General features: G+C 38.0%; 4 protein-coding genes across 4 annotated transcripts; 3 read left to right on the forward strand and 1 right to left on the reverse strand.

Moving 5' to 3' along the window:
- The first annotated feature begins 4336 nt into the window (after positions 1-4336).
- Positions 4337-5525, forward strand: LOC128856807 (mediator of RNA polymerase II transcription subunit 8). The gene is made up of 3 exons (XM_054092155.1): positions 4337-4634; positions 4696-5038; positions 5109-5525. Exons 1-3 carry the CDS (start codon positions 4470-4472, stop codon positions 5360-5362), a joined length of 762 nt encoding a protein of 253 aa, XP_053948130.1. The 5' UTR covers positions 4337-4469; the 3' UTR covers positions 5363-5525.
- Positions 5526-5773: 248 nt separating this feature from the next.
- Positions 5774-6813, forward strand: LOC128856806 (coiled-coil domain-containing protein 34-like). Its single transcript, XM_054092154.1, has 3 exons — positions 5774-5939; positions 6013-6261; positions 6318-6813. Exons 1-3 carry the CDS (start codon positions 5779-5781, stop codon positions 6796-6798), a joined length of 891 nt encoding a protein of 296 aa, XP_053948129.1. The 5' UTR covers positions 5774-5778; the 3' UTR covers positions 6799-6813.
- Positions 6814-7317: 504 nt separating this feature from the next.
- LOC128856805 (thymidylate synthase) lies at positions 7318-8695 on the reverse strand. Its single transcript, XM_054092153.1, has 2 exons — positions 8477-8695; positions 7318-8417 (listed from the first exon to the last, which is right to left on the reverse strand). The coding sequence occupies exons 1-2, from the start codon at positions 8631-8633 to the stop codon at positions 7606-7608; spliced, it is 969 nt and encodes a 322-aa protein (XP_053948128.1). The 5' UTR covers positions 8634-8695; the 3' UTR covers positions 7318-7605.
- A 6495-nt stretch (positions 8696-15190) lies between these two features.
- Positions 15191-16260, forward strand: LOC128859392 (high affinity copper uptake protein 1-like). The gene is made up of 2 exons (XM_054096424.1): positions 15191-15528; positions 15774-16260. Exons 1-2 carry the CDS (start codon positions 15466-15468, stop codon positions 16215-16217), a joined length of 507 nt encoding a protein of 168 aa, XP_053952399.1. The 5' UTR covers positions 15191-15465; the 3' UTR covers positions 16218-16260.
- Positions 16261-25883: the final 9623 nt, after the last annotated feature.

The following is a 25883-nucleotide window of genomic DNA, read 5'->3' on the forward strand; positions in this document are numbered from 1 at the left end:
AATTGTGAAAGCACAAAAAAAAAATAAAAAGCCATGGGGGAAAAGCCTGACGTTGTTCGTTTCACTTAAGCAAGTCCCCTCGTCAGTAACGTTTTTGCTGGTAGATGTCCATCTAAATGGCACTAAGAATGGCTTATAGCCACGGTTTTTGATATTTACCTTCCTAAGGCCTGTTGATGAATCACTCACAAAGTACGAAGTGGTCGACATGGAAGGAATGATTGCTGAGAACTTTTGACATTATACTGATTTCCGCTGCCACTTTCGCCTAGATCCTTGACGACTTCGGGCGAATTTCGCTCAATATCCTCGATGGTATCGACAAGCTATTCGACGAAATGATGTTCAGTGTTTTTAACACGGTGGGGTTTTTGACGTGATAACGTCTTATAATTCGATTTAACAGGCTGCACGCACGAAAAAATGTGTCGTTACCTTGCTCATTAGTGTTACCTTGCTCTTTAGTGTTACCTTGCTCATTAGTGTTACCTTGCTCATATGTAGTTACCTTGCTCATTGCCGTTACCTTGCTCATTTGTCGTTACCTTGCTCATTGCATTGAATGAACTGCAAGCGAAAGCACGGAACGAACGACAAAGCAAACAAAGCAAACGAACGGCAACGTTCGACATCTTGCTCTCTCCTACTTAAGTGAGCGTATATATGTATGTATATGCGCATATGTACATATATAAATTCACGTATTTGTATTTGCATATGCCTTCTTATTGATTATTATTATATATGAAGGAAAAAATGTATGGTAATATTTACCATATACCTTATAAGATATGTTGTCTATACTAATATTATAAAGAGGAAAACTTTGTTTGTTTGTAATGAAGAGGCTCAAAAACTACTGGACCGATTTTAAAAATTCTTTCACCATTCGAAAGCTACATCCTCCACGAGTAACATGGATTATATTTTATTTTGGAAATAGTGCTCGAGATATAGGTCAAAACGTGGACCCGGGTAACCTTCGGATGTGTATGTACAATATGGGTATCAAATGGAAGCTGTTGGTGAATGCTTTAGTCCAGAGTATTTTTCATGCCGCTCCGTGACTAGGGTCTCGAGATAGAGACCAAAACGTGGACCCTAGAATGTGTTTGTACAATATACATATCAAATGAAAGCTGTTGATAAGTGCTTTAATACGGGGTAATTTTCATACCTATTGATGACTAGGGTCTCGAAATATATGCCAAAACGTGGACCCGCCGTGTCTTTGAACCGAATTAAACCAAACTTACACACATTGTTAAGTAGGTATTGAAGATGATTTCCGTATAGTTTGAATACCTATTGGTAGATAGGGTCTCAAGATATAGGTCAAAACGTGGACCCGGGTAACCTTCGGACGTGTATGTACAATATGGGTATCAAATGAAAGCTGTTGGTGAATGCTTTAGTACAGAGTATTTTTCATGCCGCTCCGTGACTGGGGTCTCGAGATATAGGTCAAAACGTGGACCCAGGTAACCTTTGGTTGTGTATGTACAATATGGGTATCAAATGAAAGCTGTTGATAAGTGCTTTAATACGGGGTAATTTGTTATGTTATGTTATGTTATGTTATGTTATGTTACGTTACGTTATGTTATGTTATGTTGTTATGTTATGTTATGTTATGCTATGTTATGTTGTGTTATGTTGTGTTGTGTTGTGTTATGTTATGTTAAAGTACAATATATTATGTTATGTTAATGTTAACTCATTCTCTATATCCATACAAAATATCTATCAAACAAATAAAATTAAAATTTTCTTTTGAAAAATGCAACCATTCAATCAGTATTTTCTTATGACGTTATCACGTTAAACTATCGTCAGTAAACCGACTTTACAGACAACCTCTTTTTTTTTAACGTAAAGGGGTGACTGGGCGAACAGGTCACTCCAAAATTAATTGCTGCCATATCATATATGTCAGAATCTCCGTCTCCCCAAAGAAATCGGTAAACGCATCAGTTGTCGGGCCGGTACTGGACCCTCTTGAAAAAGAAATAGCCGACTAGAGGCCGACTCTGCTGTGTACCATTTAGAAGACAGGAGTTTAGTGACACTCCATTGACTGTTGCGGCGGCGTCGAAAACTAGGGATATCTTCTCCGGCTTGTTTGCGTTACTTACGGCAAAATGTGAAAGATACCGTACCCTCGGACTCGTCTGGCTGCTTTCATGTGGCTGCATCTTACGTATCCGTTAACATTATAGATCTGATACATTGACTTTTAGTCAAGCAGCCCTGTCTGAAAGCGATAGCCAACTTTCCAGGTTTTGTCGCCCTCGCCCTTTGTCTGGGCCTTCAGCAAGTGGCAAATGTTTTCGGTAGAAAAATATTCCGCACCATATGTATCTTCCACACACGGATTTGGAATATATTGTTATACAGACAACCTTATTGTTTGCTCTGTCTCTCCATCGGGCCTTCAGCAAGTGGCAAATGTTTTCGGTAGAAAAATATTCCGCACCATATGTATCTTCCACACACGGATTTGGAATATATTGTTATACAGACAACCTTATTGTTTTCTCTGTCTCTCCATCGGGCCGGATACAACCCAACATAGCTCGGGGTGAATGGCATCGGATTCTGGACATGTGAAGCTCATTGCGACATCTACTGGTATAGAAGGTGCGACATGTTTTACTGACTGTATTGGTAGTTTTCCTCTGTAGAATGCCAAGTCAGGAATGCCATAATCGGAAAGCGTATGTTTCATCACATTGCGAAGCGTATAGTGCTTATTCATTCCCTCTTCACTGACCTCGACATCGACTTTGGTAGCAGGTTATCTAGCGGTTTTTCTGCCAAACCATTGAATGCCCCAGTCTTGACATAAGCTGCTGACGCTCAGCTCTTTCATCACAGAGTAGTACAGAATAGTGATTGATGACTCTTTGTTCCAGAAGTGCATTTGCATTAACACTCTCTTTGGACCCGTATAGAGTAACTGACAGCACACGGAAAAGTGGATTATTGTCTTTCACTTCTGGTAGTGTTACTCCTGGCTTGCCATTAGATTCAATGGCATTCCTTGAAGCGACTGATCGAGCCCGTGCAGATGCCTAGGTGCCATGCGATAATATGCACGAGCTTCTCGAGAATAGTTGGGTTCGATAAATGCGCTTGACTCACCTCGCGCGGTACCTTCAAGGCATTCACTTACACTTTGTTATCAAGGTTTGAGTATGCATAAATGACAGTCGATTTTGTATAAGATGTATAGAAGACTTTTCAATCTTCAGGCTGTAGACATAATTTTAATTAAATGTTTGTTAGGTATTATTAACTATGTATTCATGAAACCTCAGTAAACGTCGTTTACGGATTTCCTCCAAGTGTTTATTACTAGCAGCCGATCGCGCAATTAAATTAGCTATACCTTCTCCTACTCTTTTCTTCATATAGTTAATAATACTTAAACAAACCAAAAATATCGAAATATTCCACCAAAATAAGTTCTGTGAAGAAAACCTTTCACAACAGTATTGAAAGCTGATTGCCAATTTTGCAGGTAATCTGCCATATGAGAACGGGTAGATTAATTTTGTGGATTTATTGGTAATTAATGCATATATGAGCGTGCTTTTATTACATGGCGTTCTCATAAGTTTGATCGTGTCAGCTGCCACGGAACGTACGCTTACGGCGGTGAGTGTGGGCAGTATTAGCCCTAAACTGCAATTATTCTTATGCTGCAAGCAGTCACCGACGTAAGCGCAGTCTTTTGCCAGCTGTTACGATCAAACTAATGAGATCCCTATGCAAATGAGAAATTACTTCCCTTCCGTATCGTAGTATCGTCGATTTTATCGCAGGATTTTTGAAAATTCCCGTAGAACCGTGTCAGCTAATTGCTCTCTCCCCACACAGTGTTGCCAAACAGTATATTTCGAAATCATTTGCACAATAAACTTAAAAACAATGTTGAATAATGTTAATTATAGAAAAATGAACTATTTGCATATGGTGGTTTTTGGCTTTGGTTTATTAAACAATGACAAATTGTAAATGATAACCCGGATGTGGGAAAAAGTGTGCAAATTTTATCAATGGCAACATTGTGTAGATAAAGCCAAACACATATACACACAAGCCGATGTATTGTGTAAATATGTAAGTAAAAGAACGCAGTTGTGCACTGCGGGATACGTTTTGCTCAATTTCTCTCTAGGGGCTGCGATAACGGACTACGATACGGCGGTCAGTGTGTGCACTATTAGTTTTGTACCGTATCTGTGTACGATAACTCTTACCTAAATGGCTATCAATAGTATCCCCACATAGGTATCGAGTACCGATTATAACTAAAAAGTATCGATACCAAAGTTGTATTAGGAGCACCAACATACCTACATAGTTGCTATACTTTTGCAAGAGCTTGTGAAGTGAAAACTATAAACAAACAAATAAATCCCATATTTACAGAAAAACAATAATCCTAGTACACTATATCTAAGATGCAGCGTGAAGAGAAGCAAATGGAAATGACATTAGATGCTATTCTTAACCGGTTAAATGACTTAAAGATATCAATCGGTGGAATGATCCAAAAACTCGAGATGGAATATGAAATCATTAACTGGCCTACATTTCTGGACAATTTTGCTATAATTTCAAGTCATGTAAGCAATTTGATATTAAATGTATACATACGCTCTCTGCATATATAATTCCATGTGCCAGCTGACTGGATTGTCCAAAATCCTCGCCAAAGAAGTTTGCCCGCCGCTACGCAATCGAACGGTGTTACCACTTATGTTATCACCAGAGCGTGATGAATCTTTGGTAAATCTTACACAAGGACGTGTTCCAGTTTTTTCACACGATATTGTCCCAGATTATTTGCGAACCAAACCGGACCCTCTCACTGAACAAAAAATGATTCAGAGCGAACAGAAGGCTGCCAATTTGACAGTAGAAGCGGCAATGAAACAAGTAACACAATACAACAAAGTCGTCTCACATGTTTTGGACATGGTTAGTAAAGCACGCGAGGAATGGGAGATCGAGTCATCAACGAGAGCAGGTTAGTTTTCGATTTTGCGACATTCTTTTGTTTAATGAAGTGTTTTAAAATATATGAATGAATTTTACAGGTATTCAGCAGACTAGCAGCATGGCTGACACCCACGCGCTAGTAGCTGCCGTTGGCATGGGTAAGGGACTGAAGGTGAATGTTCCTATGAATGTGACACCGGGAGGACCCGGCAATATGATGGTACCACCATTACGCGCTTCCGCACCTATGACTTCTGTCAGTCCTGGTGGTGTTGGTCAAATAAACAAGGCTCCCGCTGGCATTAAAACCAATATCAAACCTGCCATGCAAGTGCACCAATTTTCGCGATAGTTTTAAAATTATATATTGTGCATTAAGGAGGTGCACCCTTTTAAAATATGCATACAACAGATGTGAATGAATTAATGTATGAGGAAAATAAGTGCATCACGTGTATCAGGCATCTAGTTGCATTTGCGAAAACGAACCTACTGTGGTTGCATGAACTCTTTCACGGAAAAAAATGATCATATTGGTAACCTGTTCAATCACACTCAAAATTATATTTCAAATAGCTTAAAAATATTTTAATTCCAAGATAATTAATTTTTTGTGAATTTTTTACTGTCCAAATTTTGCTCCAAATAATAACCAAAAAAGCGGAAAAACATATTTTAAAATCAAATTTTTTTCGAAAACGGCTTTTGGGTGACACCAATCAACGTTTTCAGTACAGGAATAAATAGTAACTGCAGAAAGTTATTATCATGGCCTTCTACACCACTCGCGTAGACGATAATGGCAATGAAATTGAACGCCGCCATTCGGCGCGTAGCTTAGCAATTTCATTAAGCGCCAGCACTACAAGTACTAATACCTCTCGTATTAACCTGAGCTCACGAAGTTGTGAAACAAACGGAAGCGTAAGGTAATGACTTCTTTAAAAGGAATATGCCGTTCTATCAAGATGTACGTAGAACATTTTTTATTGACCCCTTTAGGTATATCAATCCTGCTGCTTTCATTGAGAAAACACCTGATCAAAGCGAGACAAGTAGTATGAATGAGGAGAATAAAACGCAACCACCATCGGAGAATCAAAGCGACATTGTTCCACCTTTAGATTTACAATCGGAAGATAACTACCCTACTACACGTGATTACACCTTTTCGTATCGTAAACACTGCGAGGCGTCTAAAATTGTTTTGAAACCTGACTTGGCTTATGAGACTTGGTTATCTGCCAAAAGGTATTGGTTGTATAGCATTGAATGGAAATTGGTATAAATGAGCATTATTTGAACAGAAAACTTTTATCTGATGAAGCTGCGCGTCGGCGGAAGTCTGAAGAACAGAAGCGTAAGGAACAAGAAACCAGAAAGCGTCTTGCAGAAGAAAAGTTTCAACAATGGTTGAAAACGAAATCACGTCAAACTGTCTCGCGCGAGAAAATTAAACTCCAAATCGATCAGGAAGAAAAACCACCCAAGACCCAAATTAGGGAAGAAGAGGTGCAGGCTAAGCTAGAAGCTTGGGAGCAGGCTAAGCAGCTGGAGGAGGAGTGCCGTCGTGCTCTGAAGAGGCAAGAAGATGAACGTCGTCGTCTTATGGAAGAACAGCGGCGGCAAATGGCCGCCGAGGCCTGGAAAAAATGGCTTGCTGAGGTAGATAAAAAACCACGACCGGTTCCATTGAACCGGGGAATATTCACATTGCGTGGTACTATTTCCGACATTTTTGTTAATCCGAACGAGTGGCGAAGCACAATCCCAATAGACCAAGACTGATATACTGCATTTAAATCATTCTGTATTCTTTATTTAATGAATTCACCTTCAGTAGTGTCGTTTATGTTTATTGCGCTCATCTTAGAAGATTCGCAGGGGCAGATTTGTTCCAGAGCCAAAAAATGTTTATGAAATTAAAAATCGCATGTTCAGCAGTGAACTAGCGACGAGATTTTCGCAATACTTCTCGATAATAGCTTATGGAAAACAAAATATCGAGTAATAAATCTTTAGTACTCTAACCAATACATGCGCACCTTAGTCGTGAGCTGACTACCGTTGCGTGGTTCTTTAAACGAGATACCATACATGAGAGGGGAATACTACTTGGGCTCCACTCCTTGGCCGGATACAAATCCGGGTCGTTCCGGTAAAGTAGAGCCGCCTGCCGCGGGAATATTCGCCTACTTGGATCTACGCCTGATATGCTGGCACTGGAAATACCTTTATTTCACAATTTACTTTTGATTGCGTGTCCCTGTGGGAGTTTTATTTAAAGAATTATCCACATAACAAAAAAAGTGTATAAACAAAATTTATAAGTTATCCTGAAGATAATGCAGTTTTGGTAATTACCTACTTTACAGCCCGGGTGCCAAAATTTATCAAATATATTCGGTATGGGCACCAGACATTACTTGCCAAAGTTTATTTTCGTCGCTGTGTTTATATTTTACTTATTGAATCATGAAAAAAATTAACAAGATTTAGCAAAATATTTTCTGAAAATATAAAGCATAAAATGTAATTAGCGTTGAAGTGATGTAATACGGCAATTTGGTGCGTTAGTAAGTTTTTGGTCTTATATTAAACTGCCATTTCCATAGAGATTTTTGGATAAGGTTTGTAGTCCAGTATCTCAAAGTCATCGAACGTAAACTCTTCGATGGTTTTCACTTCACGTTTAATAACTAGTTTAGGGAATGGGCGAGGTTTACGCTCTAACTGTACTTTTAAAGGCTCAATGTGATTTTTATAGACATGAGCATCCCCAAGAGTGTGAACGAAATCTCCCGGGCGAAGTCCAGTGACGTGTGCAATCATGTAAGTAAGCAAAGCATAGGAGGCTATATTGAATGGCACACCTAGCCCCATGTCGGCGCTGCGCTGGTACAATTGGCACGACAACTCCCCGTTGGCTACGAAAAATTGCGCTAGGCAATGACAAGGAGGCAGTGCCATTTGCGGGAGGTCAAGAGGATTCCAAGCAGACATTATAATGCGACGGTCGTTCGGTTTATTCCGAATTGTATCAATTACATTCTGAAGTTGGTCTACGCCCTCACCTTTGTAATTATCTTTGCAAGTGCGGTATTTGGCTCCAAAATGGCGCCACTGGAAGCCATAAACGGGACCCAGATCGCCTTCTTCGCGATCATGAAATCCACTTTTGTCTAAGAACTCCCGAGTACTGTTCCCATCCCATATATGTATGTTTTTTTCTTGAAGTATTTTAGCATCTGTCTGGCCATTTACAAACCAGAGCAGTTCCTCCGCAACGGCTCGCCAGAATACGCGCTTGGTAGTTAACAATGGAAAGTTATTCCGGAGGTCAAAACGCATCTGTGCACCAAAAATTGAACGGGTACCAACCCCAGTGCGGTCTGAACGATCCACGCCTAAAGTAATTATTGGAACTAATTATCAACGCCTTATTAAAAAATATAAGTACGGTTACCAGTTGCCAAAATTTTTTCTATAAGGTCCAGGTATTGCTGCTCATCTCGATTCTCCTCAACAGCTTTGTCTTGCTTTTGAATATTGTTATCTGCATCGGGTCCTTTGACACATGTTGCGCCTTTTCCATTCAAATATTTCAAATCGGTGGTACTCATGTGCACGGCTTCGATGAAGAACAAAACAAATTTGCAAAGTTGGATGCAATTGGAGTCATAGACTATGGCGCTCTCAAAATGTGCATTTTTTTATAACATTTGTCAGTAATGCCACATCAGAAAACACATTGATGTGGGCATTTTTTAACAATTATTGGGAGTATTCAGTTTCCAGTGTAATTCAATAAAAATAAGGACAATCAGTTTAAAATACATAAATAAGTAAAAACAAAAAAAAAGACTAATATTTAAATGAAATTATTCAAAACTGAAATACAAAATTAATGGGAAATATTTAGTTTAATGTAGCACGCTTGGAAAAAAATAATATTGCCCTTTATGTATCCCTTATTGTATCCCAATCTTAAAATTGAAAACCCCACCCTCCGGCTGCTTTTAGTTTTTAAGTAAAGTTGTGTAACACCCTATTTACACACGGAGACATCTGGAAGGGAGACACTGGAAATTCTCTTTTCATGTCTCATTCGCGGCCACACGGGCAAAATTGTTTTCGGCAACATTTTGACATTTAATGCTTTAGCATCGTCTGGTTCGGATGTATTCTCGCACGCGCTTACATGTAAAGCGGAAAATGTTCGTCAACAATTTCTTAAATATATGAATGAAAAATGCAAACTGGTTAAATAATAAATAATTAGCTGTTTTTTTATTTAAATATATTTATAAATTTTTGTACTTGAATAAAAAAAATTAAATTAAAAATACTTCATACATAAATAATTAACTTAAAATTAACTTGAGTATCTAGAAATGCGGGGAAAATTAGAATTCAACATAAAAATGCCCCATAATATATTTTAAATTATACCTACTTTACTAGCAAAAATAATCGTGCATTTCCCAAGCAGTGTTCGGATGTTTGTCATCTTTGTTATCTTCCGTTTGCTTGAAAACCAACACATAACTCAGAACCTTCTCCCACAAAAGAAGAAAACAAATAAAGCAACTGTCAAAAATTGATTTAAGATTGGAAATACGAATAAGAAGAGCAAAGCGTGTCGCCAATACAGGAGACAAATTCCCTTCTCTCTTCCGCGGCCGTCCTTCACCCTCGAACAAAATGTTTCCCTTCCAGATGTCTCCTCGTGTAAATGGGCACTAATTTAGCGAAAAGTTGGTGTTGCCAGATACATCAATTAAGAACGAAGTTTGTATGCGGAGACGTTTACTGGACATCTGGAGTATTTTTGGATTAGTTTAGAATTGAGAAATATTGTTGAAAATATAAACATTGGTTTTTAAGGAAAAAAGCGTCGCAGGAGAAACGCGTTTGAAACAAATAACTCTTATCAATTAAACTCAGGCTACGCCATCTACAGTATTTTCGCCTAGAACTATTTTACGCGTTATGATCATGAAACCAAAAGTTAAAATTTCAAATGCATGTGTGTAGTAAGGAGGCACAATAACCCTCATCACCATCATCAACACTGAACGGAAATACTCTATTTTTGTTCATATTTTTACTTTCATTTGCAAGCATCCGGCCGCACAATACCGTTTTCAATTCCCATGAATTGTTATTCGAGTTTAAAATTGGAAAGTGATGATATTGGTAAATGCATTCGCATTTAATTTTCATAGAAATATTTCCAGTGCAATATAATACAAAATATAGCAGTTCTTCCATATAACATAAGACGTGGGAAAACAACACAAAAACAAAAAAAAGCACGCAATCAGTTCGAGCAAAATAAAAATAAATATTAACGAAGATAACATGTAAGTTTGTATAACTTAAAAATAGTTGCCAAACATACGTTTGTAAAATATCTGAAATTAAAGAGATCACAACTCAAATACAATTCACATATATGTATATTATAATACCTGTATAATTTATTAAAAAAAAAATTATAAATATGTCATCCCGACACTTTTCCATAAATGTCAAAACGAACATATCCGTCAGTTATTTTTGGCGCCTTAATTTTGGCAGCCCGCCATTTCGTCTATCAGCTTTTCATCTACACGGGGATTGATAGTGCTGCCAAGTATTCAAACGAGCTTCTGTGCGCACAAGGCGAACTGAATTGTCGAGGGTGGCGTCTTCCGAAAATCGTGAGTTTATGTTTTGCGGCACTTCGTTAGTTTGCTAAGTGTAAATCTCACAATTCACAATATTACCAAGCCATTTATTGCATTTTTACAAACATGTAAGTTTTGCTCCTTTTGTGTGGTTTGTTCTTTTTTTGTATTGGAAAGGGAACTGACGAAAGTTTTGTCAAAATCGCGAAAAGCAAAGTTACTGTTATGGAAAGGCGCCACCTATAGTACTCGATTCGCCTTGCATAGAAGCATAGGTGCAAGCACATATTAAATACAGTTATGTACCCGCTGTTTTTGAGGTGTTGGTATCTAAAATCCAGCCACCTAGAAAACTTAAAGTCATCCTCCTCTTTCTAATCCCTTACAAACTCCTTGAAAATGGCAGAGGAAAAGTAATGTTACTAGACTTATACGACTACAGACGATAGTTATTAAACATATTTATATAAGCAGAAGTGCATGCGCTCAAAGTAATCACTTTTAAGTTGGCCGTCTAAACGTGTAAACGTAAAGGATAGGGATTAGGCATTGAAATGAAGAAAAGCAATCAGGTTGTGTTGTCATTCGTTTGTGACTTTTATTTACCAATCCGGTGATCAAACTCAAACGAATTATAGGATCCTAAAGTTAAATCAACTTAAGATACTGTAGTTCAAGAAGGAGTTCGACCAGCGTGGCTTATCAACTAAAGAAACAAAGCAGAGTTGTTAGCACGGCTGCGCGAGGCTACAGAACTAGAGAACGTCACTATAGACGAGCACTACTGACGTCCAGCTGGAAGCAGAGGAATCATCGACTAAAGTGGAATAGAAGACAGAGGATCCAGAACCATCACCAGGAAAATACATGAATGTGATTATGGCTGCAATATCACAAATGTCGTCGCAAATACATTAATAAATCTCAGCGAAACAGTCGTTGAAGATAAATGCACAGTTGGAAATGCATTATATTATACATATAAGTATATCCAAGTTAGAAGCAGAGGAGACATATATAATATATACATATATAATATATAACTTTGCAACTGAAAACTATTGAAGCTGAAGTAGATGCAGTGAAAATTCGCCTCTGTCACTGTAATATGTTAACCAGTGGACCCAAAGTCAACGCTCCATCGGTCCGCGGCACCATACCATTCCTAATCTTTAGCTACAGCTCAAATACTGCAGACATTGGCTGTTTCGCTTAAAGGCTCAATCGCCGAAGTACTGCAGGGAGTTCTAGAACTATGACAGTCTATTTTCAGTAATAGAGAGACGTTACGGGAGTGACTACAGGCAACAAATGTTCCACTTCGGATATAAAGTGTAACATCAGCGGTAAGACTAGATATTGCACGGAATGTTATTAAGCCCTGTAGCCAATCGAAAGCGAGCTCGGGTGGAAGGAAACAAAAGACGCTGGAGAGGAACCATCTCGAGCATTTGAAAGAGGAACAACATGGAAATGCTGATTCACTATCTCGGCGACCTGGTATAGAGTGTACGGATTTCCCCTATGTAGAGATATTAGAGTGGAAAGTTGACATTTTTTATTTATTTTTTTTACTTATTTTATTTTACATTGCGACTAGTTACAAAGAAAAATTTGATTACTAACGAGCAATTTGTGTAGAATTTAGAAAATGAGGTATATACAACAATTAATGCTAAGGTGTGGTTAATACATTAAGTCTTTGGGCTTTTTGCGTTTCAGTCTCCGTCTCTAATTAGCTGGATTAACAAGAATAGAGGTCTCCGTATTAACGTGGTTTTTTAATATTTCATCGTGGGCTTTTGCTATCTTTTTTATTGTGTCTGCCACCGAGTCAATATTTAGGTCGCGTTCAAGATCGGAGCTACGGATATATGACGGAGCACCGACTGCATATTTAATAATTTTGTTTTGGAGCCTTTGTATAGATTGAATGTTACTTTGGCTGGAGCATCCCCATAACTGTGCGCCGTAGGACCATACAGGCTTCAGAATTTGTTTGTATACAATCATTTTATTATTGGTGGATAGTGCTGATTCCTTTCCCATAAGACAATGCATATTTCTGTATTTTAATTCCATTTCTTCTTTCTTTTTCTTTACATGGGCGTTCGATCTTAGCTTGGCGTTTAGAGTCATGCCCAGATACTTTGCAGTATTTGATATGGAACCTGTCTACCATTTAAATATATTGGGACATATTTGATTTTGTTTTGGGTGAAATTTATACATATGCACAGACTTGCTTTCATTTAATTTAATATGCCATTTATTGGTCCAGTCATATATAGTATTTCATTTATGGCTAGTTGTAATTGTGATGTCGATGTGTTTTCCGTGTTTCCTATCGAAATAATAGCTGTATCGTCGGCAAAAGTAGCTGTTACGCCGTTTGAATTGCATGGCAGATCGCATGTAAAGAGCAAATACAATAAAGGGCCAAGTACGCTTCCCTGGGGAACCCCTGCTTTGATTGGTGTGAGACATGAATATGGATCTTCTTGTTTTACTCTGAAGTAACGGTCGGATAAATACGAATGTAGGATGGTGAAGTACTGCTTGGGTAGCAACGCATTTATTTTCTTCTGTAGCCCATAGTGGCATACTTTGTCGAACACCTTGGATATATCAAGGAATACCGCAGAGCAGGTTGTTCTTTCTTCAAAAGCATTTTCTATTATTCGCACTATCCTATGTACTTAATCGATAGTCGAATGCTTCGTGCGGAATCCAAATTGGGGCGTCGGTATAATTTTCTTGTTTTCTATTATTCCTTTTGATTAACAATTTTACCACCATATTCGATAGTATTGGAAGAAGCGAGATAGGCCTGTATGATGTTACTTCGTGAGTATCTTTACCTGTCTTATTGAACTTAACGACTTCCGCTGTTTTCCAATATATTGAAAAATATTTTAGCTTAAATGTGGTGTTGACGATATTCGTCAATACAGCAATAATATTGTTCGGGAGCAGTTTCAATATTTCAGCAGTAATAAGGTCGTAGCCTGGCGATTTTTTTATCTTTAGATATGAAATTTCTTTTATTATTTCGTCTTGTGAAGCCGTAGGGATATCATTTATAGCATTGCTATCGCCGTCGTGATCCATATCATCAGCCATTACCGATCCATATGGTGTGAGCGTCTGCTCGAGGTAGATTGCGAATGTATCTGCTTTTTGTTTATTTGTTTTGGCCCACTTATTGCCATGTATCTTGATGGGTGCGTTCTGAGATAACGGTTGATTTAATTTTTTGGTACATTTCCACAGTGAATAACTAGTCTTCCGTTCATTTGTTAATTCTTGTAGGTATTTTGTGAATGAACTGTTTTAATTTCGTCGCTAAGTTTTTTAGTTATTTTATTTAGATGAGCTTTGTCAAGAGGTGATCTTGTTTGATGCCATCTTCTTCGTATTTTCCGTTTCTTCAATACCATTTCCTTTATTTCTTTGGTATACTTGTGACCTGAGATGGTTTTCCTTATAGTTGGTGTACTCTGCCAAGCTGCGCGTTGTTATTTGTCAATCGAAGTACTTCGTCATCAAGTTGATCCTTTGTGTTGATTATCGGCAGGTGGTCATCTGGGCCTTCCAAAATGTGTTTAAAGTAATCCCAATCTGTAAGGTGGTTAGTCCACTATGTAGAGGGATTCGAGTGGATAGTTGACATGAGATCAATGCATTTGCAATCCGATGATGAGGACTACTTCAGTAAGTGGCCAGAAGTGTACGTTCTTCCAAACCAAGAGGCCAAAACCATTGCTGGGGTCTTTATGCAGAAATGGGTGACTAAATTTGGAGTACCTATTGAATTGCATTCAGACTAAGAAAGAAACTTCGAGTCTGCAGAATTTAAAGAGCGGAGTTGCGGATTAAAATAAGGTGTTGGGGATTAAGACAACTCGTATAACGCCCTTGCACGCGCACTCCCAAGGAACGGTCGAAAGATTCAGCCGCACTCTGGAGGAGCACTTGCGAAAGGTAGTGGGAAAGTGCCAACGAAAGCGGGACACACACATCCAAGTGTTCCTGGTCGAGTAGAGAGTTTAGAAACCACAAACTTTGCGCCAAGTGTTGGCTGGCAGAAATTCACACTCCAACTCCTTCCGTACTTGATTAAGCGTTGCGCACAAGTCCATGTGTAGCTTCAGTGCGGAAATGAAGAATTAAGAAAAGATAGAAATTTGATTACATTATTGTTTTATAATTATTATTTTAATTTGATACATAATTTGTTTTGATCGGTTCCCGTGTTCACTAGATATTAGAAATTTCCATTATCTGTCTTTTGTTCTTTAATCTAAATCGGTTAATTGGCGATATATCGAAAACTTCTTGTGGATTTGCGGACTTAGCGACCGATTTCACATAAGAATTTGATCGTTTGGTGCTTGTGTGAAAAAATTATCTGTGTTATTTACTTGCTTTCATGTGTTGAGCTCTCGTGAATGCCACTCAGTCCACCGAAGCTTTAATAGTTGTTATCTATTACAAGTATTAATTTTTGGGCAGTGCGAAAGTGTGATCGAACGAATATGCAAGTACTTACAAGTGCACAAATACGCTCGGAGAACGCAGTTTGATTTGTTTTGATAGCCGCATAAAACACTTGAAAGTCTCTGCAAAGAACCACGCCACGCACTTTACACTTGTAAATCGCGTAATTTATAAATAAAAGTGCTCGCGAAAATAATTGACCCTGGTCCTGGTCTAATTTACATAAAATTACATAGACACAAACGTTTCATTGATTGTAGGAAATCGACTGTTTCGCCATATTATGACTGTAGATTACCATTTAGACCATCGACATTACAGTGGGCCATGTCCCATGCTCATGGTGGTGAGTTGTTTAAGCGAGACCTTTTTGTTTTGTTTTTCTATAAACCGGATTGCGCATAGGCATTGCAATGCGTTTGAATATAGAGCTTTCGGTAGACTATATGCACTCGTGTGTACAAATATATGTATGTATGTGTTGCTGTAGCTCGTATGCGCGCTCTGCGTTATTTAAAACTTGTATTCGTGCAATTCATGCACTCGTATCTTTTCTTAGCTTGAGCTTTTAGCTTTTGTTTTGAATTTTAGTTTCATGGCGGAAATTGTGAGCAGATTCTTTGGCACGGTTGGACAGTCAGCGACATAGTAGAGTTCATATTTGCTGCGTTAGCGATCTTTGTGCTGGCCTTTTCTTACGAAGCACTAAAGTTCTTCAATCAACAGCTTTTGAAAAAGAGCTCCGCTAAGGAAATGCGTGATGCTAAAGTGTCTACGGCTGTTAAATCGAGTTATTCAGAGGCGCCATTGACTGGCCGTTATCGAAATGGATATTGGCATGAAATCAACACTACAGCCCACTTCATCCATACTTTGTTGTACACAGTACAGGTTATGATTTCTTATTTACTGATGCTGGTTTTTATGAACTTTAACTACTGGCTCTGTTTGGCGGTGATTTCTGGCTTGAGCCTTGGATTTTTCGGATTTGGCTGGCTGCGGCGCATTAACTTTGTAACTGAATGTTGTAATTGAATAAAAATATTTGCATTTGCTATCACATAAAATTATCTTGAATTTCTCTTTAAGCAATATAAACCTACAAATCCTACTGACGAGTTTGTAAATTGGGGTGGTACATGAATAAAAAATATTCTCTAAAGCAATTCTACTGGACAATTTCTTACATAACTAAACACGGCGACCTAGTAACCCTGTTTAGTGGTATCCGAGGGACTGACTACTGACTGAGCGATTCAATGCCTGCAAAAAATTGGTAAGAAATGCATCCTGCTGCTTAAATTATTCAGCAGTCGGTACAATTCATAATCGCGGTATCATCTTTCCTAACATTGCATGCAAGTAAGGTTGCATCGAGTATTTTGTGTGAAACAGCATTTTGTGTTAACTGACATATATCATTTAAGTACTTGAAATTAAAAATACGATTGTTAACCTTTCATTAAACCCGAAAGCATACATACATACAGGTTTGCGTCACCGTCTTGCCCTGCAAGAAATGAAAAAAAATAGTATCATCTCCTTGGAACACATTTCTTTGTATAACAGGAATAATAATGTGAACAAGTGAACAATATTTCGGTGAAACTTCTGCGAAACTTGGAATCTTGCAGCCACAGCGGTATTCATTCCCAAAGGAGGGAAAACCACACACGTTCGAAACCGAAAGGCTACATCCGATCAGCTTATCGTTTCTGTTAAAATTCTTAGAGCGGATGCTTGATGCAAAGGAAAGATTAGCAATAAGCTATGACCTTCTTAACATGCATCCAAGGAAAATTAGTGGAGACAGCCCTCCACTCGCTAGTCGACTATGTACGCCCGCCTAGACTTAATATTACAACGTTCACGACCCTTCTATCCTCGAAGGAAGAGTGGGAAAGGGCGAGTCCATCCATGTATACACAGATGGTTCAAACCTCGAGTGCAGGGTTGGGGAGGTGTATATTCCGAACATCTGGGGATCTCCCTCAGTTTTCGGCTTCTCGACTACTGTTGTGTGTTTGAGGCTGAACTGATGGCAGTTATGAAAGCCGTGACACTGGTACAGTGTGATGCGATGCCTGGAGATGATATCTACATTTTCACTGATAGCCAGTCGGCGATAAAACTTCTCATAAAGCAGTCGACAACCTCCCAGGTAGCGGAATACTCATCTCTTAATGGGTATACAAACACATGACTTCTGCAGAAACGGTTTAGATGAGGAAGAGGAAGATACGATATTGCACCTTCTGTGTCATTGTCCTGCTCTAGACCTGCCTTTTTTGCTGGAATGTTGGTACAATTGTCCTCTATAGAGTCGCAGAGTTTGAGCGTGATCTGTCAATTAGCTTATTTTTAGCATTTAATTATATCAGTCAACCGCAGGTGTGCTCTGCGATTTTCACTATGGATAAAAATATCGAACAAAGAATATGTCTTAAATTTTGTGTTTTGAACGGGATTTCGTGTGCCGAATCGTTGAAAATGTTGCAGATAGCTTATGGCGAGTGTGCTTTATCAAAAACACCGGATAAAAACGTCGATAAAGTCAAGGAAATGGTGCTGGAAAACCATCATTTAAGTTTGAGTTTGAGAATCAATTCGCAACATCTTACACCATCAATTGGGCATGAGACGCGTGGCTGCTCGACTCGTGCCAAGAGAGCTGAATTTCTGAAATTTCAAAACATTCATCGGAAAAAGGTGACTGAAGACGTTCTTGAGCAAGTGAATTCGGACCCAACGTTTATCCAGCGCATCATAAGGAGTGATGAGTCGTGGGTATATGAGTTCAACATGCAAACCAGTCAACAGGCGGCGCTATCCACATGAGCCGAAATCCAAAAAACAACGTCAAAGTTGGTTAAAAGTGAAAGTCATGCTAGTCATATTCTTTGATTATCATGGTGCTGTGGTTTCGGAATTCGTTCCAAATGGTTCAACGGTAATTATGTGACATTTCAGAGAGAATGTTCGCAGGAAACGGCCCAATTTGGGGAAAGAAAATTGATGGATCTTGCATCATGATAACGCACCATCTCACAAGATTCATATTGTGAACACTTTTTTGACCAAAAACTCGACAAATATCATCAAATTTTGCACCCTGTGACTTTTCCCTTTTCCCAAAAACTTAAATTGCTACTCCGCGGACGTCGCTTTGAGTTGAGAGAGGCCATTAAGAAGCTGAAGAAGATCTCTTGAAACGCGTTTAAAAGGTGCTTTGATCACTGGACTAATTGTTGGCAAATGTGTATTGCTTTGAATGGAGGCTATTTTGAAGGCGACAAAATAAATTTTGATGATTAAACAATTATTGACAGAATGTACATATATAGGGGGTTTCAGTAAGAGCGCTTCAACTTTTGAACTGTTTTGAATAAAACACAAACGGTTTAACTTTTTTAACTAATTTTTTTTTTATTATCGAGTTTGAACATATACATTTAAGTATGAAATTCGATTTCTTTTGCATGACCACCGCGTGCACGTTTTACGAAGACCATTCGTTGAACCCAATTTTCGACCACTCGTTTGCATAAATCGGCCGAAATTCCAGCAATTTCGCGTTCAATATTGGCTCTGAGCTCACAAATCGTCGCCGGCTTGTTACTGTAGACCAATGACTGCACATAACCCCAATAACAGAACGATTATTTTCATAAAAAATTTGCACGATTTGCAATCGGTGCTCAAGTGTGTAGCGTTCCATGATGAAATGTATACTAATGAAGTTTACAAATGACAAGCGAAAAATAAAAAATATTGCGTCGTTCGCCCTCCCTATCGGAAAAAGTTGAACGCACCTATTGAACAACCCTATATGTAAGTTCCTTCATTCGGTTCTCTCAGAGGCCAGCCACTTCAACTCATTGCAACTTTTCTTTGTCCTTGCGGTGGGGGAAATTCTTATTTGATTGAGCAATAGTGACAATTTTACTAAACAAATTTAATTAGAAGTGTGTATGAAGTCGAATGTATGCAAAATGTATCTAAAATTCCGAAATCACATGAAAGCGACACAGTCGGGGGATAGCACAAACATCGTATAACCAACATGTAATTACCCAAATTTGTTCCAAGGAAGCTCCTCAACTTTACAATTTTAAATGCCACCAACATAGTATTTACTTGATGCTGTTTTTTTTTATTTCGCCTACAATTATCCCATGTCAAAATTCTCTAATTTTTAACGCTATAACCACCGGCCGCGCTTACAACCGATATGACAGCCTCTAGCAGCGGAAGTGCTGTCATAACCACTCAGGATGGCACTTTTTATAGATCCACGAATGTAAAATCTATGACAACCAGAAGATAAAAGATAACATGCAAAAATATCAACTATGGCGCCGCTTACATGGAGCTGTAACTGTTGCTATGCTGCGTCACCGTGTGCATTTGGCATGTGAGTTTCGCCGTGATTTTTTCCAACGATGTCAAAGTGGATCCTGCATAAAGAGAGAATAACAACGTTGAAATCAAGAATGACAGAATGCAAGATTGAGCCATGTCAGTATAGAAAAGAAACAAACGAAAATAAGTGGAAGAATAAGCGGAAGAAAGTGGAAAGCCAAGAATGATAGAATACTTATACATCGCACTCATACTTGCGCAATGCTGTTCTGCTGCTGTATCAGATTACATGCTCTTGATTCTGAATACCTGGCTTGTTGTAAGAAGCTATAATATGTCATGGCCGAAATGCACTCATAGGTTTATAAAGGGCATATTGCCAGCACGTAATTGGACCATTGGCAACTTAATTTAGTTATAGCTGTATTCTGGTATGCCATTGTCTATGTACCTCCGTTATTGTCTCAGTCACTCTTTACATTCCAAGTGAGGACTTATCCGACCGGATTAAGAAAGTGTTTTGGATAACACCAACGTTTCTACAATTCAATTTCTTTTTGATCGACAACCATACGGATCTCTTTCATTTAAATATAATACTTATATATAATTTCACTCAGTATAGGCTTTAATGTTTTAATTTTAAAATTCATCATTTCGTCGACGAATTTTTGCTGCCGTGGAAGCTGTGTGTTGTATGTACTTTGGCATGCTCGTGGGCACCAATGGCTTGTAATCGCTTTGGACAGAAGTGTATTTATTTGTCGCGTATAAACTTTTGCCACTTTTAATGGAATTTGACGACTTCATTGGCAATTCTTTTTGACACTAATGTACACCAAGCGGTGAGAGAGTGAGGCTGTAAAATTGGGGTGTGCTGGTAATCGCTTTTTAGAGTTTTCGCTGCTGATATTTATGTATGTAAGAACATCTCTATGGGTGGGCAGCGGCTGAACAACATGCAACGCATGTAGAGGATCCGAGCTGTTTTTGTCGTTTGTGGTTGCGTTCGTCTAGACAATGCAGGTAGGGCGACCGATAAACGTGCATAGATGAGTCGGGCATCTGTGTTATTTGAGAGTGCGAGTTTGAGCAATATTGTTGTAGTAATAATAATAATAGCTGCTTTCTATTCACCAACCCCCTATCAACTCGGTTATTTATGTATTCACACTACTGAACTGTTTCGTTGACTTTTAACAAAGAAGAGGTATGAAGAAACTAGGAAAATATACGGGAAGAAAGAATAATTAAGTCAAAAAATATCTACTGAAAATAGAATATAAAACGACAATTAATAACGTTTTTATTTTCGATTTTGTATATGGACTATTTACAGTAATCTAACTTCGAGTTATATCCCCACTTGTACTGGAAGACACTAATTTAAGCAAGTTGTTTACGACTGCTATGCAAGCTCGCTTCTGTACGCTTTATTAGTTGTTGCTACTCTTTACAAAACTTTTGTTGAGCAAGTAGAGACGTGACAAATTGAAAACAGTTCATATTATATACAGGGTGTAAAAAGATATTGTAAAATATTTAAGTATGGATCAGAAGAAGCAAAAAAGTCACCAACTTACGGCTTTTGAGAACAAAAAAAAAATAGGATTTAGTGAATTCAATAGCATCTGATTTAGTTGAAAAATTATATAATACTTTTTTTCTTTGCGAGCTGAATTTTCTGCTGCAAAAATACTGGGAATTTGTAAGAAATTTCGGTGCAAGGTTATGTAGTGAGAAAATATGTCTTTTCATGTAGAAATTATCCAGTAATTTGCTAGTAACTTAATTTCCGAGAACTCGCTCTCAAAGAGAAAAATATCAAAAAGAGTACGTGAACGCAAAACCAGTAACAATTTGCAAGTTTTACGAACAGCTGCTTAAATTGTTGGCGGGAAAAATAACAAAAACTATACATTTTTTCAGTTAAGCTTCCTCGTATTAAATTTAAAGAAAATAAAGCAAATAAAATGTAAAATAACGAGCTCAGCATCGCGTGCATGTATTTCGCCCACAATAATTTGCTCCATTTCATCATCGCTGTTAGTGCCCATTTACACAGCAAAACATTTGGAAGGAAAAATTTTGTACGGGGAAGGACAGCCGCGGAAGAGAGAAGAGAATTTGTCTCCCGTACTGGCGACACGATTTGTGCTTTTTATTCGTATTTACAATCTTTAAGCAATTTTTGACAGTTGCTTCATTTGTTTTATTCTTTTGTGAGAGAAAGTTCTGAGTTCTGTGTTGGTTTCCAATCAATTGGAAGAAATCAACAATGACAAACATCAGAACGCCGCTTGGGAAATATAAGATGGTTTTTGCTAGTAAAGTAGCTATGACTTCAAAAACTTATAGGATATGTTTATGTTGAACTCAACATGGTTTTTTCCATTTCGAGATACTCAAGTTAATTTTAAGTTAAGTATTTTTATATGAAATATTTTTAAGTAAATTGTTTTTTTATTCAAATACAAAAAATTATATATATCGAATATGTAAATAAAAAAAACAATAAATTATTTATTATTTAACCCGTTTGCATTCTTCATTGAAATATTTAACAAACTGCAGGCAAACTTTCTGGGCTTAAGAATATAACCAAACCAGAAGATCCTAAAGAAGTAAACGTCAAAAACAATTTTGCCCGTGTGACCGCAAATGAAACATTGAAAGAGAATTTTTAGTTTTTCCCTTCCAGATGTCTCTGTGTGTAAATCGGCAACAAACCAAAAAGTACAAGAATAAAACACAAAAGACACCTTCAGTGTTTTCGGCTTGTGTTTTGGAAACTGCTCCAACGGTAACTGCATGCTTCGGTTCAGAAGTACATAGCTCCATAGCATTTGCCGATTCCTATTTAATATATGACTTGAAGTAAACTTTAGAAATTTAATCTAAAATGCGTACTAACATTCCCCATTTTAATCACCATTTTTATTTGAATTCGTATTTATTTTTACTTTGCGATCAGCTGTTCTCACTTGCAAATTCTTACAAGTAAAAATTTACCCAGTAAAAACTTGCGCCTTCCCCTAAAAAGGAAATGCCATTTTACTCTCTCACTTTCCCCTACTTTGTAAGCCTTTTGGATACATAAACACCAAAACTTGATAATTTGTAGTTCAAATAATTCAAAGAAGATAGAAAAAGCCTTGACAACTAATCTTGCCCTGGGCGATTATCAATATCAAATCAAGAATCATGGATTAAAAACGAAATATTCTGAGCACTTTGAAGGTGATCAAATAGATTTCGAGGAATAAATACAGATTTTAAGAATGAATCCAGGCTTGGCGGGCGTAGCACAAAAATCTACAAGTTTGGTATTGTACAAATTTCTAAAGCGAGATTCCTCTGCAAGCATAATCAGAGAGGGTCAATTCAAGATTCTTGTTGTGCTCGTAAGTTTGACTCTAAGAGTAATAAAAATTGCCGTATTTATGTTAAAAAAAATTGGTTTTCAGTAATTTTACTGATTGTCTACGCACTCATTTATCATAATAATGGCCGGTGAATACATTAAAGTATCTTCCATGTATTCTTCAACACATTTTGCAAACGATCATCCGCTCTTTGAGTGACTTCATCGAATATGAAAGTATACCTTTCGCTGATGCTGGTCCTTTCAGATGCACCACCTGACGCCCTTTCATACCACTATCTCTGTGCAGATTGATGATTGCGTTAATGGACGCCAGTCGAGCGCAAGCACATGTCTGCCAATGATTGTGGCATGCAACATTAATTCGAATGCACCTGGAATGGTTATTTAAGAAATTAATAACGCCCATTAAGTGCGATGTGATCAGCCCTTGTAATGTTACAATGGTACTGGAGCTTTTAAGTACTTTCATTCTCATCTTCATCCGCACACGAATACTCGTATGCGTTGCATATACTCATACACACATATATATGTAGTAGGGCAGAAGTGAGTCGTGGAACCATCCAACATCGTTTCGTATAGTTTTGCTTCGAACACTCCACACGGCGTAGGTAATCAATGAAGTATACTTTACATATATTTTGGTATCAATATACCGCATCTTCCTCCGTGTATTCAATTAGTTTTCACTTACGCCGCCTTTTTGGTCTCTTTATGTTACGTATACGTGTGGGTGGCCACCGTAATCGATTGAGTTTGTGCGCAACTACCATTCGGTAGTTGCCAGGATCGAAACATTGATCATGAAGCAATAAATGATAGAAAAAAGAAAGATAAAAACGTTTTTCTAACAACACATGAGCTGAAAAGACCCGGGCCTAGCACATAAATGTCACTAGTTCTATTGCATTCACCTCTTTTTCAGTTAGTACTAACCTTAAAAAGACAGCTGTTAAAATTTCATGATATTCTATTCATTAGTTCGTTTTAATGATCGAAAAGTGAAGTTGCGTGAGTTAGTTGTTATCCTAAAGATATCAAAAGAACGTGCTGGTTGTACAGGTATATTGCATGAACATTTGACTATGAGAAAGCTCTGTTCAAAGTGGGTGCCGCGTTTACTCACTCTGAAGACAATGCACCGGGTCACAAGACAATCAAAGCAATGTCAAAACTACCTGAATTGAACTTCGAATTGCTCCCACATCCACTGCTCCCAGCGGCTACTGGCTCTTCGCTTACCTAAAAGAAAAAAAGCTCGCTGGTAAGAAATTTAGCTCGAATGAAGAGGTTATCGCTGAAACTGAGGCCTATTTTGGGGCAAAAGAAAAAATCGTTCTACAAAAGTGGGTAATGAAATGTTAGAACGGCGCTGGAATGATTGCGTTGTTCTTGATGAAAATTATGTTGATGGATGAAACTAATTTTGAACAGTAATAAAAGTGTTTTCTTTGTTACGTCCGGGACTTTTTAGGCCATATGTTAGCGATCGCCCCTCGGCAGGTAATGGCGAACCACTAGTCTTATTTCTGCCTTGAAAAAGTTTTTCACAAAATACTGTTTGCCGTTCGGAAGCGGCTTAAAACTGTAGGTCCCTCTATTTGTGGAAAAACATCAAGATACGCACCACAATAGGAGAGTTTGGCCAAACACTCAAAGGGTGGAGGCGCCAACTAAAGGGTGTTTGCTTAAGAGCTTTAGAATTAAAAAAAATAATACCAAATATAGAGATATTGTTGGAATGAATTGATTTTTATTATAAGTATAATCTGGGAGATTATTTTATGGAATTTATTTCTTGATATCCGGCACTTATTCGCCCCAGCTACGAGTTACATTGTCCATTCCATCAGCCCAATTTTTGACTACATTCTCCAATAAATCTGAGTAATAAATGCTATAGGAATTATTTTTTAATTAAAATTTATGTTCGTAATGTTTTATGGTTCTTCAAAGCTTGTGCCAATTTTTTTAATTTTTTTTTTATTAATTGAAGAGGTCAAGAAAACATGATTACAAATATACGCTTAACTCAAGTCAAAGATGGGGTTAAAAGAACTCATTAAAATTACGAAGTGCCTGTTCAGTATGAGCCTTACGAGCATAATTTGTGTCGAACTTATTGAGATGGAAAGGAAGTCCTACGAAGTATTCCTGGAGGTGTAAGAAAATTAAATGAATAGATGGGCATTCAGTGGCATCTTTAATAAAGTTCAGTACAAACGAGAGCGCAAATATCCATGTTTTACTTTCTAAAAGCTTCAAGTTAATTATTAGCAGATGGAATAGAGTCGAAATTTAAGATACACCTTTTTCATACCTACAATCCTGTGTATATTAGCGAAAATTGCGAGTGAAAAATATCGCAAATACAAAGATATGTAGTAGCCAATTTGAACTACAAGAGAAAAATAGGCTGTGTACATATTTATGTCCTTCACTTGTTTTCATTTCAAGACAACGTTCGATTCATCTCTAAATGAAAATCTTCAACTTAGACACGTTGGCACTGTAGGTGACGCGCATTCTTGCCAAGTTGCAGCCGAAAAATGAGTTCTTTAGGCGCACATACGACAAGACGCGATATAAGCTTAGCACAGCATCCACTAGAATTACTAAGCTCGCAATGTGTGTAAGAAGTTGGGAAGTGTAGGATTTAATTTTTTCCACATTTACAGTTATGTGCACTGTCTTTTTTGTTACTCGCTTTCTTCTGATGGAGTATCAGCAAAAAAATTTCGAAATGGTTCTGCTATAGCGAGTTTCGTGGCCAAAACGGTATCCGCTGCTGACATTGCGGTTTCTGTCTTTTCCGGCTTCTGCCTTTCATTCATGCGCTTAGTATGCATGTGGTCTGCTGTTGCTGGCATATTTGCCAATTTCAAGCGCCTGCTACGTCTCCTTCGCTGCTCATGTTTAGTAGCCCATCAATGCCAATCTTGTCATGGTTG

The sequence above is a fragment of the Anastrepha ludens genome, chromosome 3 (genome assembly GCF_028408465.1).
Source record: "Anastrepha ludens isolate Willacy chromosome 3, idAnaLude1.1, whole genome shotgun sequence".
NCBI lineage: Eukaryota > Metazoa > Arthropoda > Insecta > Diptera > Tephritidae > Anastrepha > Anastrepha ludens.

What these genes read in the sequence shown, in the direction of transcription:
- LOC128856807 (XM_054092155.1), top strand. Translation starts at nt 4,470, where the DNA reads ATGCAGCGTGAAGAGAAGCAAATGGAAATGACATTAGATGCTATTCTT. An exon ending in TTGCTATAATTTCAAGTCAT is followed by an intron (nt 4,635 to 4,695) that starts GTAAGCAATTTG and finishes TCCATGTGCCAG; the next exon opens with CTGACTGGATTGTCCAAAAT. An exon ending in CGAGTCATCAACGAGAGCAG is followed by an intron (nt 5,039 to 5,108) that starts GTTAGTTTTCGA and finishes TGAATTTTACAG; the next exon opens with GTATTCAGCAGACTAGCAGC.
- LOC128856806 (XM_054092154.1), top strand. Translation starts at nt 5,779, where the DNA reads ATGGCCTTCTACACCACTCGCGTAGACGATAATGGCAATGAAATTGAA. An exon ending in GAAACAAACGGAAGCGTAAG is followed by an intron (nt 5,940 to 6,012) that starts GTAATGACTTCT and finishes TGACCCCTTTAG; the next exon opens with GTATATCAATCCTGCTGCTT. An exon ending in ACTTGGTTATCTGCCAAAAG is followed by an intron (nt 6,262 to 6,317) that starts GTATTGGTTGTA and finishes TTATTTGAACAG; the next exon opens with AAAACTTTTATCTGATGAAG.
- LOC128856805 (XM_054092153.1), bottom strand. Translation starts at nt 8,633, where the DNA reads ATGAGTACCACCGATTTGAAATATTTGAATGGAAAAGGCGCAACATGT. An exon ending in AGAAAAAATTTTGGCAACTG is followed by an intron (nt 8,418 to 8,476) that starts GTAACCGTACTT and finishes TAATTACTTTAG; the next exon opens with GCGTGGATCGTTCAGACCGC.
- LOC128859392 (XM_054096424.1), top strand. Translation starts at nt 15,466, where the DNA reads ATGACTGTAGATTACCATTTAGACCATCGACATTACAGTGGGCCATGT. An exon ending in CATGTCCCATGCTCATGGTG is followed by an intron (nt 15,529 to 15,773) that starts GTGAGTTGTTTA and finishes TTTGAATTTTAG; the next exon opens with TTTCATGGCGGAAATTGTGA.